We start from the raw sequence: 19,816 nt of genomic DNA, 5'->3' as shown, positions 1-19,816 counted from the left end.
GCACATCTTTGCCTATAGAAAAATCTTGAAGAATTGTGCAGCCCTTTCTCCACAAGACGACATTTGTCAGTAAAAGACACAGAACAACCCATCACCTTACCCAGTACAAAACTGAAACATCAATGTGCAGGAAGTTGCACCCTCAGCTCCACGGCGGGAATCTTGCTTTTTTTAATCTGAGTTTCTCATGCTGCAGACTCAAGTTACTTGCCACGTGCAGAGCTCCCCACCCCTGGAGAACCAGGTCCACTGCTCAGATCCAGCAGGTTCCAGCATCGCTCTCAAAATAAAACAATTTACATTTCATAAATGGAGAGTTCAAAGGATTTTAAAAAAACCTCACAGGGTGTGCAAACGTCAGAAGTTAACGTAGCAAGATACAGCCCAGTTAGCGTGATAGTTGTTCAAAATATGCAAATTGCAATTTATTGTTCATGCCCACAGGACAGTGATGCTGTAAAGGTAATTTTGCTAGCGTCGCAGCAACAGAAGAACTGACAAAACCATTTCAAGTCTGTAGTGCATATATATATATATTTCTTCATGAGCACACTTACTGGGAGAAGGGCATCATTTTCTGATCACACTCTGCCAAAGCATATGCCCAATTTGGGCTTTGTACTAGCTCAAAGGAAGCTTTCACCGTTGGGAAAGACCCTGCCTAAAGCGGCTCACAATACTGCAGCTGGCCTTAGGAGGTATGGATGTTACAGCACCCGAAACAAGCTTATTTGAATGAGTAAGGTTAAGTTCAAGCAGCACAAGGAGTTAAGCAGGATAGCAGTGAGTATTTGTCCTCTGCCATCCTCCTGAACGACTGTTTACATTCTCTTAATTAGTACAAGTGCAGCATCTAAAGAAAGTATTTAATATTTCTGCTGAGCCTTTCCTACACTTTCTGGAACGGCACTGGGAGCAAAAAATACTGAAAACAGAAACCAAAGTGCAACTGCACTTATTGCCACCGATTAAGGCCATTTTAAGGAGAAATGGTGTCTCAAACAACCAACCTGAAGGGCAGTGTATTCGTTATTAAAAAGGGGCTGAAGCAGCTGCATATTGAATGGTTTATTTTGGGTCTGTTCCAGGCCTGGACAGATGACCTGGTCTCTCTGGAAGAGGGCTAGCAGACTTCCCTGCCATTTAAAAACTGCTTTTGCTTGCTTGGTTTTGTTTTCAAAAGAGGATTTCTCTTCTTTAAATAGCTTTTTAAAAGTGTATATAGCAGCAGTATGGTACAAAGACGGGCATTTTTTTTTTTTTTTTCCACAGTACACACAGGTTAGTATTGCCACTGAAAATATGCCCTAAACAAATGCCTTTAAAAACCAGCATTCACTCTGTGCTACTGATCAGCCTGGAGTGTTCATAAACCTTCGCAAATCCAATACCCAGAATTTAAATAATAAAACACGAAAGTGTTAAATATCATTCCAGAATTGGAATTACAGTAGATCCCACATTCTCCCAATGCTTTACTGGGCAGGTACATGCTGCTCTGTATACAGAAAAAAAAAAACAAACAAAAAGCAAACACGTTTTGTATTAAATATACATAAATAGCAGGACTGCGGACTGGAGAGCCATGCTTGTGTTAATACTGAGTCTGTGCTGGCAGAGTCCATATCCTTCACCAAACACGGGGACGGACGAGTCCTTCCAAGCCCGTCCATGGTGTAGCTGGGGTTTAGCAGGATCCGTCCCAAACCCAGCGCCTGCTGTGGGCAGAAGGATGGCAGCCAGCACGTTGAGGAGGGGGAGTTCACAGCTTCTTCATTTTGTCTTTGTTTTTCTGGAGTTTAGTGTGCACCACTTTGAGAGTAGTGAGGAAGTTCCCAAGGAAGAGCAGCAGAAACGTGAAAGCCAACACAAAAACCTGAGAGGGAAGGAGAAAAATAAAAGGAAAAAAAGGTGAGAGCTGAGGGTACTGCTTTGGCCACATTTAAGTGAGCTCTGGTGGGGCTTGGTTGGCAAGTCCATGGATCCGTTAGCACAGAGATCCAAGGAGAGACAATCATAGCCAAATACATCCAGCTGTGTGGGTTAACAGGAAGTATATTTTTATCATGATCATTTCAGTAGCATTTATGACTTCTTAATATTACAACATGGATTATATTTAACACTGCTGGACTCTACCAGACAGTAAAAATAAAATCATTAAGTCCAGTTAACATGGCACAAGCATATTCATTGAGCAATAACATGTTTCTGTGGGAAGGTGTGTTCCTCCTGGACAAAGTGAGCACGTGAGTTACAGCAAGATCTGACCAAAATAAAGACAATCAGATTATCTGCACCACTACATGTGTGATGTGGTCCAGTCTGGATCTACAGGAGCAATTGTATAGCTGGAAAATAAATAGACATGTTTGATGGGTGACAGCAACTGAGAAAACAAGTGGAAAGATCCCTAAAAGTGGGGAAACAAAGCAGATGATACGTTTTTAAAGTGACTCACTGCCATAATTTTTTTCGTCATCATATTTTTGTATGTGTAACCCATGGATCAGCCATAACAACCACCAGCAACTCAGCAGGCACTGTTACTAAATGCCCATACACTCGAACAATATGGAGAGTTATTTACCCATACATATTTTCTTCCCCCTACACGCTCTGCCTTTCAGTTTGTGTGGTCACCCGTGGGTGCAAATTTCCCTACAGTAACTCACATTTATTTTGAGTTCTCTTGTATAGGCTCTGTGCCACATCATCCTGAGATATTTAGATGGGGTCAGATGCCCAAATATCTAAGGATGTGGTTAAACACCCCCTCTTCCCCTGCTCTGTGCTTTTTCTGAGCAGAACCAACACCCACCTGCCATTCTTTGCACTCCTTATGCCTTGACAATCCAAAAAGCGTGATTGCATTATATAGCTGCCAGAACTACAAAGGGGGAAAAAAAAAAAAGGCAATTTCATTACTAGCAAAAAACCCCCAACCTTAGAAACATTTGCCACGGGTATGTGTGATCCAAAGCACCTTTTTATGGTGCTTCAACCGCAGTGGCAGACCCTCCCTGGCCCTGCACCGGAGGGAGGAATGGGATTGCCCAACTTACGTGCCCAAAGAACAAGAAGGGGAGGAGAAACGTCAGCCCCCGCCACATCCAGGACTGAAATCCTTCTGAAAAAGGTTGACAGAAGAGACAGAGTGAGCAGAGAAGAGCCAGGACTGGGGCTGCAGTCCTCCCTGCCCAGACCACCTCCTAAGGGCTATTCCCATCCTGCTCTGCAACAACCAACCAATTTAAAAGAGATACTTGAAGGTGTGGTGACGGGAGGACAATGAAGATGGGGAGAACCAAAACCTCCATTTTAACCCTCTCAAGAGCTGATGGAGATCAGAGTCTTCTCCTCCCGACCCAAAGAAGGGGATAAAAGCCTCGCTGCCCTTCCTGCCTTAGGACACAGGCAGCAGAGGAGGGGGTGGCAGCTCTGCAAAGCTCGCTCTCGGAAGGCCACACAGCCCTCTCCCCATCACCGCGTCTAAAACCCGTGCAAAAACTTCACAAAGAAAGTACTGCAGAAAACCTCACCTACTGTAAGGTCCAAGTGGTTTCTCTCCCCCAAAGCACGGAGTCTATAAAGGCAGCCCCTTTGATAATAATACTGTAGGAACTGAACGCAACCTGGAGGAGATAAAACATCACTGCATTGGCTATTCAGAAGTATGATAAGTGTATCAAACTATTTTAATAATGTTTAATCCACTAGCATTTAATTAGTTTATATTTGTACATTGCATTTTGTATGTAGTCTTTATATTCCTACAGTTTAATACTCCAATATTTACCAAACAAAAGTCTTTTCTTCTAAGCACATAAGATACAAAACTATTTTATCCCATGAATTAGCAAGGTAAGATATACTCACTCTGAAATATTGAAAATGCTAAAAATTGACTGCGAAACATTTGATACATGAGTCCATCTGGCCTGAAAGCAAAATACAAAGGAGGTCTATTTGATAAAAAGTGTATGATGCAGTGCCCTTCCCCTTCACCACCGAGCCAGACCCCATTAGCAAACGAAGCAAGCAGCTGGTCCCCAGCCCGCTCCCCCCCACTGGGAGCCCAGAGGGTGCTACAGCCACACATCACAACTCTGGCGTGGAGGAAACGCTCTCGTTGATCAGGTTTCCCCTCTCCCACACATATAAATGCTTCCCCCTCTTATTCATTTGCTTATCGCAGTTTTCTCCAGGCAGAATCAAAGCCATTCAGCAGTGTCTGCATCAAGAATCCAAGCAGTGGAGCAGGGGGTGGTTGTGCTCCTTATCCTAAGGGTAGTTCAGGACAGACAGAGGACCTTCTGCTCCAGCCACTATGTCATTCCCTTACAGATTCAGGAGCAGAAATATTTGTTGTTTTAAAACAATTTTTAATGATTAACTAATCAGTTCATGCCAAAGTTGAGACAGGTTGCACAGGGGCCGTAGGCAGGCTGCATCGCTGCATTCTCTGACCAACACCACCATCCGTGGGAAGGCAACTTGCATTTTTGGCTTTAGACTTGGTTTGTAGTCTTGGTTCAGTAAAAGCACCAAACATTTATTCTGTGGTGTCCTCCCTCTCAAGCAAACTGCTGCTTGTTTGCTTCATTACACAGAGACAGAACTCAGGAGACTTGCGGAGATTTTGCTACCACCAGCACAACTACAGCTCAGGGTTTGGGTTTCTTTCTTTTTTTAAATCAGCAGTGTAAATACAAACTTGCACTGTTGTATTTATCACTGAAAACATCTGTAACATCAGATAAATATTGAAGTCTGATGCTTCACCACGTGCCCATGTGGCCACACTGGATTTAAACACTCAGATGATGCAAACACTTGAAAACAGGCTTGAAGCACCTTGAGCAGGCAAGAGCAGACTCACCACGTTAACATTACTCCAGACAGGAATGTGGAGACGTAGTGATGAGACACCCACCAGCCTTTGATCCTGAACAGAAGAAACATGGCAGTTAGACAAGAAACATGGATTTTAGCATTATAAGTCTGGTTTTACAGACAAAAAATGATCCTGACTTGGGGGAGGAAGAGGGACAGGGAACAAAATAGATGGCCCAACTCAAGCAAAAGGGGTGCTGTGGAACACTGTCCTGGTGATATGGCTTAGCTGGGGCATGAATCCACGACTGCTGGAGGGAGGCTCAGGACCCGGACACATCTCGTGTGCTCCCACGAGCTCTCCAGCACAGCAAGAAGCAGCAGTCGCTGCAGCCCAAGGTACCGCAGTGACTAATGATGCACAAGTTTCAGCCCACACACGCTTTTTTTTTCCATGCCATGCAAATAAGTGATGTTTCCAAGTCCTTCCTATGAGGTGGCTGTTTCTTTCAGACACAAACGCTGCAGAAAGCTCAGAAAAATCACAGTGAAGCGAGCAAGGGTCGTAGTGAGGCAGAATCAAGAAGTGAAGAGCTCCCCCAGGGACGGCGCTGCTTTGGAAGCTAAGCCAACACGGTGGGTTCATTTGGGGCATTTTCAACCAAAGGTGTGTGACCTCTAACACAAGACAGCACCTGCCTTGCTGTGACCAACCTCAGTGGATGTAGTGAGCCCAGGCTCAGCGGTTTCTCTGCTGGCCTCAGGCAAGCAACTTTACATCCCCATGCTTTGTTTTTTCCTCTTTGTCTCTGGCCCCACAGCGATTCCCCCTCTCTGGAAAGCACCCCAAAACAAGACATCACACTCACAGAAGCCCTGGGGACAGCCGTGCTTTCAGAAGAAGAGACTGCTTCATCCCTGCTCCCTGCAGTCTGCACTGGGAACTGTGTCCTCAAGCAGCTCCCAGAAATCAGTTTTTAAGATTTTGCCCCTGGGCAAAGCAGGAATGCCCTGATTTTCCCACCCTGTATAAGCACCACTACAAGGGAGCATACCAGTTCTCTGTGCAGCATTCAGAGCACGAATGCTTGTGGGAAGCTGGGCTAACACAATGCTGACTGCTCAAAAGGTGGCAAACGAGACAAGTTAGAAGCCCAATTAATTAATGCAACAGGGAGCTGCAAACATTGCAGCAGCAGCCACCACTCACCCCGCAGCAAACCGACACACGTGGGAAGAGACGCGGCGACTGCTGCGGTTTCCTGCACCAGCCTATCTGGATGATGAAAACTGGGGACGTGCAGCCATCAGGTTATTGTAAAATCTTAACACCAGACTCCAGGTTCCACACAAGCACAAACTCAAGCAACTTCTTGACCCAGACCTAAGGGAGATACTCCAGGAGTGACTCGCCAGCAGGACCTCACCACCCTGCCTTCGGATCCTACTAAGGGTACCATAAAGAAATGAGAGCTTGGAGTAAGGATCATCCTTCAGTTAACTTCTCTTTACACAATTACCCCCTAATCGCCAACTTTCCTTTAATACAACTGTGATTTAGTCACACATATCACAAGATGTGGCAGTGACCCGCGGGGCAGCCACGCTAACCAGAGGGTGTAGAGCCAGTACCTCAGGTTGGTCCTTTCACCAAACACACACACACGCTTACACCCGAGAGCACATCTACAGCTAACCCATAGCTACCAAAAACATCCAACGCTTTGCACCAAGAACTTATGGACTTTTAGGAACTACACCTTCTCCTCCCTCCCCAAACCTCAGGTGGCCACATCTGCTCTTAGAAGTGATCATGGAGAAGGACAGAGACAACAGACCCTGCATAGAGGTATCAGCATCCTGGATTTGCTGAGCTTCAGTGCCAAACTGAATCACCTTTTACTGCCTGTTTTTCTTTTAAGGACATTTCATGCTTTAAATAGTTTTGCAGGTGGCACAGTACCTTGATCCATTGCTAATGAGAATGCTTTCCCGTATCGTCAGCGTGCAGTAATACCACACTAACAGAAAGTTAAACACTTCATCTGTCACCCTGTGGTAGAAAAAACACAGCAAAAAAAAAAATCCTGTTAGATTAAACAAAGACACATTAAAAAAAAAAAAATCCGTATTTTTCCTCCTCCCCTTGGGCAGATGGAAACCTGCCCAAGTGAGGCCACAGACACAAAGCTCCAGTCCTGAACATCCCTAATCCACATGCGGAACTGCAGATGTCAGCAGCACCGCCAGGCTCCGAGTCCTTTCCTCTGGGAAGTGCCCCGTGATATAACACTGCAGATCTTGAGCCGATAAGCAGGTATGCAGAGATGACATTAATTCCTTCTGAAGGAGAGAAAGCACCATGGAAGCAGTGGATGATCCAATTTAGAAAGGCATTTCCAGGCTAATTCAATGAGTAGATTCCATGAGATCTATATAAATCCAATCAACTAGAAGAGCAGAAGAGCATTACCCTCTGGGAGGGAAAAAAACCCAACTTTATTTTGCCATTTGCAAACCCCTGAGGCCAAGAGTATTTGGGGCAGCATCTGTATAAGGCAGCATCATTCCCTGGTATGATCCTGCATTCACCCAGACCCACTGAGGTCTCTGTGGAAGTGCCCGGCTCCAGCATCTTCCTGTTTTTTAAGCAAAACTGAATAGTGGAAGCTTGTTGGTGCTCAGACACTTCTCTTAGTTACAAGAGACTCCAAAAAGAAGTTAAACAAGGAAAAGTGAGTAGCTAAAGTACAGGTCCTGCCAGTGTCAAAGAAGAGGTGTAAAAGCTGTCCCTGCTGTCCAACTGTTCAAAGCCTAAACATTGCCAGAGCCTCTCTCACTGTCCTTAACAGAAGGGAACACTTAGTTCAAACCCAGCACGTTTTTATTCAAAACACTTTATTAAAATTAAAAAGGATTACCTGTAGTGGAGAATAAACCTGCAGGCTACGGCTCCGAGCAACAAGATTATCGTCAGATAAAGTTTGAATTTCTCATACTCATCCTTGTAGGCGAACCTGGAAGAGAACAGCCGCTGCTTACAGACACAAGTCTGGTGGTTTACTGGAACGTGGCTTCACTTGTTTCAAACCAGATACAAATCCACATGCCAAGCCCGGAGACAGAGGTTTTGCCTGAAACATTTAGAAAACCAGCGGACAGCAGTGAAAGGCAGCATTCTGCCTGCAGGGTCTGTCCAGGCTGCACAGCCATTGCGCTGCGAGACAACAGCTTAAGTCCACAAGAGCTCGTTTCTTGCTTAAAGGCAAGTGATGAACAGAATCCATCAGAGCTACATAAAGTATCAGGTCATGGTCCAACCTGCCCACCCCGAATGTTTCATTTTTTATCAGATCTCAGAGAAACCCATTCCCATCTCTGGACTTCAGTCCACATCCACAGCCGGCCCCAGAGAAACCCAAATTCACACATGTGGAAATGCTCACTTACTTTGCTTGGTTACTCAGGAGAGTCACATTCACATTTCCCAGCACCAGATTTAAGTATAAGCTGGAAGACAAAAACCAAGAGCAGACCCAAGTAAGTTTTATTTGAACACCACAAGATGACCCACATTGGAGCTGAAGAGACCAGTGTATCTGCCAAAACCACATTTGCTGTAGGTTTTTAATTAAGGCAAACTGGAGAGATAGACTACAGATGAGGATTTAAATGTGTAAAGATTGGTCAGTGTTTCCAAGAAGTTAGAAAAAAAGCTTATTTTCCTGGTCCCTTTTCTGCACTGAAGTCTAAGAGTGAGATATGTAGTGTGTACTGTCCAAACCCAAAAATAACGGGGAGAAATTGGAAGAAAATTTTCTGATAGAAACTTCCAAGGGGCTGCAGCATCACACAGCCTTTGACAAGTGAAAGAAATCTGTCCTAGCAACCCCACTTGAAGCAAAGTATAAATTTAAAGTCAGTTGAAAACACTATTATAAAAAAAGAGAGAAAATTCTTGTGCTGATTTAGTCTTAAAATTAGCACAGGAAAATATCAATGTGAAACAGTGAATTGCAAGATCTTTTGCCAATGCAGGGTTACTTTTATTTTAATAAAAAAAACCTGCACTGCCTACACGCAGTACATTTACATACACTTCCAGCTAATGAATTCTGTGTAAAACTGACACAGCAGCTCAGCAAGAGATTTATGACTAATCCAGTTTTACATGTATTTCTTCAACATGCACATTATCCTTCGGGAACAACAGCGCTGCGAACACTTAAATTCAGCTTTCCTGGAGCACACGCCTCCCCAGCAAAGCACATACCCATTCTTCTTCGGCAAGTAGGCTTCCATGTCAAAGAAGGCATTTTGCCTCTCCTTGATCTGGGTGCTGATCTCCTGAATGAGAGCAAACTCTTCAGGACTTGCTCTGGGCTTGCACCTGCAAGAACACAGAAACAAGATATTCCTGTTCATATTTTTACCTCCTTTTTTATTTACAGGAAAATAACATTGTCATAAAACCCATGCTGTTAAAAAGCTAACTGTGTTGAGTCAATGCCACTGCACACTTTGCTCCTGTATTTCTGCAGCACCCTTTGGCTTACCATGATTTTATTTCACTGCCTGGTTTATGCTGTTGTAGGTTATTTCAACTGGCTGGTTTATAAATCAGCTTCTCTTTTAATCTCAGCTCAGTGACAGGATCCCATACTTCTTCCCTAGCAGAGCACTTAAAAGAATATTGTGCTTTTTTGCAGGAACTCCTTCCACTTTGGGAACTTTGTGCACGGTTTCAGGCACTGCCCTTGCAGAAGCTGCAGCTCTCCAGGCATGAAATATTTCAGGATGTAACAAACCACACAGCTGATGATTTACTGACAAACTGTGGTTTTACCAATTAACGTAAAACAGAGAGCAGTGCACAGCAGCATTAGCAACCCGTGGTGTCAGAGGTGGTGTATTCAGACCTGCACACAAGGAATTTAGCCTGTGGCTCCTGGGGATCAGCTGAGCAGCCAGAGACAGTTCCCTCCTGTAAATCCATCCAGGAGCAAGTTACACCTTCAGGTTCAAGAATTGATGCTGCTCTTCCAGGACAGCTTATGGAGCAAAGCTTTGCTCACCTAGCAAAACACAGGGACCAAAAGCTGTACGGTCCTGCCGTGTATGGCACATACTACAAGGATACAAACCCACACAGGCTCCCTCAAAGATCATCTTTATTTTCAGGACTCCATCTCTCACGCAGTTATGAACATGGCTGTGGAGGCGACTCAAGAATAATATGGAGCAAAATTACCACCGCAACACAGATTGCTTACTAAAACACTAAAAATCCAAACATTTCAGCCCTTTGGGAAGGAGAAACATCCTATCTCTGCCTCCTCCACCCTCCAGGTCTCCCGTTACCGTTGCAGGGTGTGCTTCAGATCCTTTAGTGTCTTCTTCTGCCGGTGTATGGAGCTGCTGCAGGCTGTCTGCAAGCTGGTGACTTCTTCCAGTTTCTGCCTGTAAACTTTGTGTGTTTCCTGCAGGAGAAGAGGAGATGATTGGTAGGAAGAACCCTTCTAGGTTACACATTGTATTTGGTCCTCATCTCTGAAGGAAGAAAGCAAAACCCTGGTTTTTGGGAGTCAGCGGGCACCCCTGCAAACAACCAAGGAGGGGATGATGTTAAACCAGTGCAGATCCAACACAGCTTAAATGGACATTGATGAAGTTCCTGCAAACTAAAGAGCGTCCTCTGCACTCATTTAATCTCCTCTTTCTAACAAGCTTTCCCATTCAGAAGCTCCTCGTTCCATCTCACCCTGTAACGAAGCCCTAATCCTCCGTTTGATCCCAATCTGTTCCTATCAAATGGGTGGCTAAATCACAGAGCAGGATCTCTGATTTCACAGCCAGATTAAATATGGGAAAAAAGAAGAAAGAAAGATGAGGACCCAGAGGGAAAAAAAAAAAAAAAAAAAGACACAAAACCAGCCACAAATCCACGCCTCAGGGTTTAGATGCCTCCTGGCCACCACTGCCATCTTGACCCCAGATGTTCAAGCAACCCACTGCCCCATACTCTGGTTTAATAGCTTAACCCGTCCCCTCCCTGTGGCATTAGATGATGCTCCTTGAGAGGAACTACTTTACTGATCCCCTGAAGTCCACAATTAGTGTTTGACTGGCTATAACGAGGATGTCCTAAGCAACTGCAAGTCCACTGAGAGGTGCCTCTGCTCTCACACCCCTCCCTCTGCTCAGGAATAAACGTGTTCTGCTCTTCCACCCTTTGCAATGATTTCACCACCTTCCCAAGTGCAGGGAGACCTCAGGAAGCACTAACCAGACACCAAGCAATGCCCTCTGGGCAAATTTAAAGATCTATAATAACTTGGAAAACCGAGTTTGCAGAGGTAGTGCCAAGAGAAGGCGCGGGTTAAATGGCTATTTGCATGGCTGCTTTATCTACCAGCACATCAGAAAATTACCACTGGTTTTCCCAGACCATAAACATGGTGGTAAAACCATACAAAACAAATCTTTGCTCTCCTCCTTGTCAGGACCCAGCTGTTAGCTGTTCATTATTTACAGGAGCAACACAAAACAAGCTCTGGTATCCAATTTAAAAACCTTAATAACCAAACTAACCATGTCCAGGCACTGCAGCTCTCATCGCTTCAGGATTGGTTTGGCTTTGCCTAGCACGGGCAGGACTTTGGGGCTCCCTGGATCACACAGTAACTCGTTCTGTTCTCTAGATGTCATGCAACAGCGTCTTTTAAAAGGCTGGTTCAAAGGTAAGAAGCTTTTTGCCAAAAAAGTGTTCAAGTATTTATTGGAAACACGAACAGGTGAATTAAGAGCTGGTAAATTCTACCACTACCCAAAAGCATCAGGATAATGTTTTCAAAACCACACTGGTATTTAGAAGAACATAACATTGCTAGTAGTGAAATTATTTATTCATCAAGAGAGGTGACTGCTTACAAAGGGGACCCACCAGCAGCGCAGGAAGCTTGGCACTGCCTTTACATTAAGACGTATAACACTGGCCAAATACCTGGCTGGAAGGTCAGGTCTGGCCACAGCACTCTCTCTGCATAGGAAACAACACGTGCTTAAAAAAAAAAAAAAAAAAAAAAAAAGACCAGTACACCAGGGAGAAGAGTATTTTTGCCCCAAGTTGCTCCTGGGCACGAGACATCAGAGTTGTCTCTGCACCCAAGTTTACAGCGCCTGGACCACAACTGCCCAGTTTGCAAGTAGAAATTTGCCCGCAGACTAAGACAAAGGGCAGGCAGCAGTTCAGCACGGCAGCCCTACGCTGTAACTGCTCGATGTGTTCTGTAGGTACCTCGAGGTCTATTTTCTATTGCACTTGCAACAGTCCTACTTGTGGTCAGCACTTGTTCATTTGCAGGACTCAAACCACATTCACGGAGAGCCATTGCAGGTTTTCCTAATCAAAATCTGGTTTACATGTTCATACGCAGGGTTTAAATTAATAAGGTGTTGCAGGGCAACTTGCCTTTTCCCATGTCCCTACCCCAAAACTGCAATGCTTCACAGCCCCAAGCTCTTTCTCAGGCTGCTGCTCCAGAGATGAAGCACTGCCCTGGCAACCCAAATAAAAATCTGCAGATGTGGCTGGTTAGATGTGCTTTGCAAACCTGGATGTCCCTCAGCCCCATCTCACAGAATCATCTGGGTTGGAAAAGACCTTGAAGATCCTCCAGTCCAACCATGAACCTCACACTGACCGTTCCCAACTCCACCAGATCCCTCAGCGCTGGGTCAACCCGACTCTTCAACCCCTCCAGGGATGGGGACTCCCCCCCTGCCCCGGGCAGCCCATTCCAACGCCCAACAACCCCTTCTGCAAAGAAATCCTTCCTAAGAGCCAGTCTGACCCTGCCCTGGCGCAGCTTGAGGCCATTCCCTCTTGGCCTGTCGCTTGTTCCTTGGGTCAAGAGACTCATCCCCCCTCTCTGCACCCTCCTTTCAGGGAGTTGGAGAGGGCCATGAGGTCTCCCCTCAGCCTCCTCTTCTCCAGACTAAACCCCCCCAGTTCCCTCAGCCGCTCCCCATCACACCTGTGCTCCAGACCCTGCACCAGCTTCGTTCCCCTTCTCTGAACACGCTCGAGTCATTCAATGGCCTTTTTGGAGTGAGGGGCCCAAAACTGAACCCACTCATCAAGGTGCGGCCTCATCAGTGCCGAGTACAGGGGTAAGATCCCTTCCCTGTCCCTGCTGGCCACGCTATTTCTGATGCAAGCCAGGATACCATGGGTCCCCACTGTCCCGAGGGGATGCTCAGTGCTGCTGCGGAGCAGCATCAGCCCCTTCGAAGCCCCTCAAGTCAGAGCTCCCCAAATACAAGCATAGCCTCAAGTGCCACGTGGGCACATTGGGGGCAGAAGCTACAACCAGAGTCTAAGGTCCTCCCTCTGCAGAAGGAAGACACAGCCCCTGACCCAGAACTTACAACGCAATTATAAAATATGAGACAGGGCAGGAGTGCATTGAAACACAGAGATCATTTTGTCCCACAGGGCCAGCATTGCTCTTGACACACACACAAAAAATCTGCCTATCATCAATTTTTTTTCCCTGCTAGTATTGCACAAGAGACCCTTTTAGTGGAGGTGACCAAAGTATCCTGGAAAATACCATCCAGGAGCTCCTTTGAAATTCAAGCAGCACCTCCTGTACATCCCCAGCCAGAGACAAGGGTGCTGAAGGGGGATGATGCAGGTGTGGAGGAGGGTCAAGCTGCGGCCATGAAAACCAGGCTCCTCAGGAGCAAGAGATGCCACAGATGTGTCCAAAAAGCCACATGCAAGGGCAAGCATGAGCAGATACCCACATCGAAGTACTTTCTTACTAAACAGTTGGGTTTTCTAACCCAACACATCACGGTTTGACTTGAATCCAGTCCGGAAGCACAGAGCCTTCCTCCAAAGCACATTTAAGCACCAACAGCATCTCACGGAGCTGGAGCAGAGTCACATCCTCAGGACAGCGCCGTGCTCCCCTCTTCTGCAACCTGCTTTCAGATATAAGCTCTGCCTGTGAGCCCTGAAGCTCTCAGAAAATGGATGTTATTCCAACTTTTCACCTCTACAATACTAACCACAGGGCAGTGATATCTTGTGTCACCAGGAGCTGCTACCCCACTGAGCAGCATTTCTACTCTCCTTTTACAGATGGGGAAACTGAGGCAGGCATAAGTCACTGACATTTTGCTGTGGTTTAGGTCAGACTTAAGCAGCACACTCAGCGAGAAGGCCAGTTGGTGCACACAGCAAAGAAGTGATCAACAAAACCACGCCAGCTGGTGCTCCCCCCCAACACCCAACCACCACCTTTTCCTTCTGTTAACAAGCATACAACCTGAACTGACTTTTAATTAAGACAACAAGCTAAATCTGGAAATCACACTTTTTTTTTTTTTTTTTGCAGCGCACGTTCTGTTTAACAGCCTAAAAGAGGCTAACAGCCATGCAGAGCGAGAACAGCCGGTTGTGTTTTAAAACTGGCTTCAAGATTTAAAGCACATGTACAGGCACAGCATCGATGACATACGGGGACGGGAAGGTTTCTGGAGGTAAAAACATTTTGCAAAAACAGCTCTCAGTCCCTGCTCCGACGTCTTTCTGTCCCTCAATGCACTTTTGCGAGATGGATAAACAGCACTTGAACCCCTCCATAGGACATTAAATTCCGTCCCGGAGATGCTCGCAGCACTGGCATTACCAGCATCCCTCTTTGTGCCACGCCACGGGTGCACAAAAACACCAGGTCCCCCTTTTTCCACCCTTGCTCCGGTGGCGGGACATATGTTCCCGTGTCTCCTCCGGTACCGGGTCATGGTCGTGGTTTGGTCTGGGTTGTCCCACGGGGGTACCGGTGCACAGCAGCGTTTTTGGGGTGCTGTGCAAGGCTGTGCCTCTACGCACAGCTGCGTGCTCCGGGCCTGCACCCCGGCCCTGCACCCCGCACCGTCGTGACACGCGTGGCCCAGCCAGGCGCAGCCCACCCGGGGCCTCTCCTGGGCGCAGCGAGGAGGGGCTGAGCCTCTCCGCACCCCTGGCAGCTCCTTACCGAGGCTGCCCCAAGGCGGGTGGGTGGGTGCCGGGGCAGGGGACAGCGGTGGGAGGGTTGGGGTGCGCACCCCGCTCCTGCAAACCCCCCCCCCGCCCCCCCAGCCTTGCGGCTGCGCGCCCGGGTGAGGGGGGAGCCCGGCGCCATCCCCCGCCTCATGCAGCAAAGCCAAGGCGGGGAAGGCAGCGCCAGAGAAGCGGCGGACGCGAAACCGGGCGAAGCACCGCGGCAGCGCACCGAGGCGCGCGGAGCCCCTCCGCCTCCCCCCCACACATACACACACACCTTCCCGCCTCACCTGGAGCTGCCGGAACTCCTCCTCCAGCTCCCGCCACTCGCCCCGGCACCGCTCCAGCTGCACCCTCATGGCGCTGCGGCACAAACCGAGGGGAGGGGGGGGGGGGGCGGGGGGGGAAAGCGGCGGCGCGAGCTCAGCCGGTAGCAGCGGCGGCGCGAGCCCGCACCCGGGCCCGGGGGCCACGTGCGCCCCTGACGTCACCGCGCGGGGCTGGGCGCGGCGCCGCGGCGGCGCGCGCCGCCCCCACAGGCCCCGCCCCGTCCTCCGCCCGCCTGAGGCGAGCGCTCACCCTCAGCCGCCGCCGCTACCGCCAGTGCGGCCCCGCTCACCTCGGAGGGGTCGCTCCGTGTTGTGGCGGAGCCTGAAGCGCTCCCTGAGGCAGCGGGGAAGGCGGATAAAACCCGGCAACCGTCGGTGTGGCGCTGCCGGAGCCGCCGTGCCGCGGGGACCGTCCCCTCAGAGGGACCCGCCGGCTGAGGTGACCGCACACAGCTGGGCTGAGGCCGCCCAGCCCAGCAGCTGCTTGAGGCTGGGGCACAGTCGTTCGGTAGCATGAGGGAGAGACAGTGACGAGACGATTCCGGATATTTGTTATTATTAGAATAATAACTCGCTCGGTGGCAGGACTGGCAAACTGGGAGCAGGGCCTGGTGGCCTCTGGGCACAGTCCTGCTCCGAGGAGCTCACGGTGAGAGCGATGCACAAGGCAGGGTGTGATGCCCGGGGCGTGCAAAGGCTACAAATGCCGGTACTGCGCTTCTTGCAATGTGGGTTGTTGCAAAAGGGTGGAAATAGGCAAAGTGGAAGAAAAAAAGGAAGGGAAAGGAAGCGATTAAAAATAAAAGGGTATGAGGGGAAGGGAGGCATGAAGCTGAAGTAAAAACTTGAGTGCCATGTTGCCTTTTCACAAAGAATATCTGTAGGATCCTGTTTCCTTGGATTTGGCACAAACAACCAAAAACGGTCAGTGTAGAGTCCCTCCTCGGTGTGCACACTGCCCCTGGTCCTTTTCTAGGTCTATATTAGTGCTGTCTGCTCGTTTTATGCCTCTTTTGTATGTTCCTTTTTGTATGTGTGTGGGTGGACACCTGAAGTGCAATGTGACCTGCTGCCTGGCTCTGCGCTCGGTTTCCAGAGAAACCTGCTCAGAACTTGTGGTGGTTGGGGATTTCTGCTGATTTAAGAACCACCAACCACAGGGACATTGTATTGTCCCTTCAGCTCCTCCAGGGAGGTCCATGATTGCCCAGAGATCAAACACATGTGTTGAGGCAGTCCTTGATAATCTTGAAGTAGAATAATTAGTAAACGTAGTATAAATGTCTCAGGAGTTTGTTATGTCTGTATTAAATTTTCCCTGGATTTTATCCACAATCCTGTGTAATGGGACCTTATGTTACAGGAAGCCTGCAGGATTTGGAATTACAGAGGAAGAATCACATCTCGGATCATGGTTTTAATTCTGCGCTGGATACAAGGTTGGAGTCCTCCCCACCAGCAAAATTATTTTCCCTTCCCACATGAAAATAATCCCTCCACCTTTGCAATTACTCAGTCATCTCAGATCAGTTTATCACAGAGCCACACCAAAGATGTGGCTGCATTTGTTTAGGGCTTGCTCTGCTCATTACATCACACTCTGAACCAAGCATGCTACAAATGCAGCTACACCTCACCCCTTCCTGCTCAGGGGAGGCTGGGGTGCTGACACCCTGCGGCAGACCTGGGTGAATCCGGACTGGAGGGTGGCAGCGTCCTTGGCAGGTTGTGAGGTGTTCAGTGAGGTTGGCAGAGGTGGGTTGATCCAAAAAGTGAGGGCACTGCTGCTGTCGGTCGCAGGTTTGAGCCTCGCAAGTGTTTTGCACATGGCCAGAGCAAATATCCCACTCTGTGCTGCTAGTGGGAGCGGTCAGTGTAAGAGCACGTGGTTCTGTGAATGTTCCCTTATTTCCTTTAAGTAAAAACATTTAAGTAAAAACACTTCCACTATTGTAGAACTACTTGTGTCAATCCTAACATTCAAGAAGGGGTACTTAAAGAATACATCGTAAATTGTAAATAACCCTTAAAACTATTCATTTCACTCCTGAGCTATAAGCCTCAAAAGAGCAGAAGCAAGCTCTCAATATCACTCGTGGATATTTGCCCTGGGCTGTAATTCTGCAGCCTGACGACATGTTTGTTAGGGCCACGGTCTGCGTTTCTGCAGGTGCTGCGTGTACAAAGGCAGGAAATGTTGTGCATTTCCCGCTCGGAGCCAGGCCAGCCCGGGAGCTCTCCGGGAACAGCTTCGCGCCGAGACATTACCAGACCTTTATTCAAAACTTTCCTACCTCTTCCCTACACCTCTTGACAAGGAACAATTCTTACACATATTGAGGCTGTGTATAATTATAACCTCAAAAGATTTCTTTCAAGGTCTTTAACTAAGACATAGTAATTATTAATACTCATTCAAGAGATCTGTATTTTCTTTAAAACAGAAAACACAAAAGAATTTCATTGAACACAAATAATGTGAGTGTAGCGTGGCTGGCTGTACGGCTGATTCTAGCAGTATTTAATGTTGTGCCCTTACAAATGATTTCAGAATTACCTGTAATCTCTTTCCACCTCCTGGGAGATTATAGCTGTTTGTATAATCTCATTATTTCAATCACACCTTTGTGAATAAAACCAAAGCAAGTAAGATAACAGTGATTTTTTTTTTTCATTAGAACTAGAGAATTTGTTTATTATAGTACATATAATTTTACTTGCTAAGAATGGAAACTGCAGATTTTAATTAGATCTGTCAATTTTAAAAGGACTCTAATTTCTGAGCTAGGAGTCATAAAATTAAAAAATCACATAATATATCACAGTCTGTAGTCCTGAGTGACTTAAATTTCTATATCCATGTTCTCAGCATTTGTTTTATTTATCTATCAACGTATTTTTCAATTTTAAGGCCTTTTGCAATTTTTATTTCTACAACAACTCAAACATACTCCAAAACTAGATTTCTTGAAGGAAGAGACTCAAAAAATCTTTATAAACGTTCATCCATTTAACTCATGTACCGAGTTTTCAAACTGACCGTCTCCTTAATAGGAATCCTGCAAAAGTAAGAGGGTGTGCACTAATCCAGAAAGCCTTCCCAGCCATACCTGCGGAAAATTGCAGACCTAAGGCAGATCTGCCCGCTCCCGTGGCCGGGGATACAGGGAGGGGCTGGCTGGAAGGGCAGGAGGGGCTGTCTCTGGTAAGGCTGTGCTGGCTGATGTCCCTCGCTGCCTCCAGGAGTGACTCCTACAGAAAAATCCAGTCTTTGTGCATTACATTTCCTGTCTGGATTAAATGATTATCTTGGGGGAAAAATACAGTTTAAATTCCCTCATTATGAAAAGATATATAGGAATAATATAGTTTGAGGTTTCTTTTTTTCCTATCTGACTAAAATATCCCTAAATATCAGCATCCATTGCACCCAGTGGACAATCAAAGACCTTACTGGACTATTATAGGAGTGCATATTCTTTTAGCAACTGGATTAAGGATTTAGTGAGGGAATTTTATGAGCTCAGAAGAGCCCTGTCAGCTTCCTGCACCAGGAGCAGGTTCTGCAGCTCAGCTGGAGTGCGGGGTAAATTCCTCCGAGCGCGTACCCCGGGCTGGGGCTCTCACAGCCCTGTGTTGTTTTCTGGAGCCTGGTTTATCTCAGGAGAGCCGCCGTTCTTTCTGCATATCTTTCCTTGTGGCCTGCTAAACCAACCACATATGCTCTTTGGTCAACAGCTCATTAACCCGGTCATGTGCAGTTTTAATATTCGATTTCAAGGATGCCTCCCTACCTGCTGTGGCAAACAAAGCCTGGGCAGTTGCCCTGTCTGGCTATGTCCCCATTCCTCCCTCTGCTCCCACAGTTTAGATGAGGTTTTGATTCAGTTTACCATTTTACAGAGGCAAGAAATGCTGTTGTGCAGATTTAAGCAGTGAGAGGCTTCTTAAAAGAGGGTTTGTGGCCTCCTTGAAGTAGATGCCTTAAACACAACTTACTCAAAAAGTTAAAATGTACAGAAAGACACCAGTGCCTTCATGCAACAGCACTGCTCTGTCTTACCCATGTTACCTGGGCTGAGATTGTTGGATGGGCTCTTCCTTCCTCATCTGCTTTTGAGCACCAGGTTGGTCAGTCGGTCTCCTCTGTCCTGCCCCTGGGCAGAAGGCTGCCCTGGAGGAGGCTCGTGAGGGGTCCTTCCCCACTTCCCAGCATCACTGAATCACTCTGGATTTCTGGAGCAGACAGCTGCTCTAGATTTAAGGCTATAAAAATGTGTCTTTCACGTGTATCAACACATGATGAATGGTGCCTTTCCTCTGAATTTGAATATTTTAGGAACATTGTTTTAGGTATCTTGCAAATCTAACCTTCCAGTTTTTTAACGGCTGGCTTTTACTGCCAGAGATCTTCTAAGGCCTTTGCACAGCAAATCTACAAATATGAAATCTCTGGTTTGCCTTTACTTTAATTAAGCCCCAACTCATCAACCATTCACTGCTAGAAAGCATATCCACGAAATTGAATTAATAAATCAAGTTAAGGATCACAGCGAAATTGTGACCATTTGTTCTTTTGGTGTTAAATTTGGTC

At 47.1% G+C, this 19,816-nt stretch overlaps 1 protein-coding gene across 2 annotated transcripts; it reads right to left on the bottom strand.

Moving 5' to 3' along the window:
- Positions 1 to 400: 400 nt before the first annotated feature.
- Positions 401 to 15,354, bottom strand: TMEM120B (transmembrane protein 120B). 2 transcript variants are annotated; one of them, XM_074886886.1, is made up of 12 exons: positions 15,184 to 15,354; positions 10,198 to 10,316; positions 9,110 to 9,226; positions 8,287 to 8,346; positions 7,758 to 7,853; positions 6,800 to 6,889; positions 4,883 to 4,948; positions 3,880 to 3,941; positions 3,543 to 3,635; positions 3,066 to 3,130; positions 2,818 to 2,890; positions 401 to 1,876 (listed from the first exon to the last, which is right to left on the bottom strand). In XM_074886886.1, the coding sequence occupies exons 1-12, from the start codon at positions 15,250 to 15,252 to the stop codon at positions 1,800 to 1,802; spliced, it is 987 nt and encodes a 328-aa protein (XP_074742987.1). In that variant the 5' UTR covers positions 15,253 to 15,354; the 3' UTR covers positions 401 to 1,799. The 2 variants fall into 2 exon arrangements, with proteins under 2 accessions (XP_074742987.1, XP_074742986.1); XM_074886885.1 differs by having other exon boundaries at positions 2,822 to 2,890.
- Positions 15,355 to 19,816: the final 4,462 nt, after the last annotated feature.

Source organism: Strix uralensis, chromosome 17 (genome assembly GCF_047716275.1).
Source record: "Strix uralensis isolate ZFMK-TIS-50842 chromosome 17, bStrUra1, whole genome shotgun sequence".
Classification (NCBI taxonomy): Eukaryota; Metazoa; Chordata; class Aves; order Strigiformes; family Strigidae; genus Strix; species Strix uralensis.
This window is presented reverse-complemented; position numbering and strand designations above follow the sequence as displayed.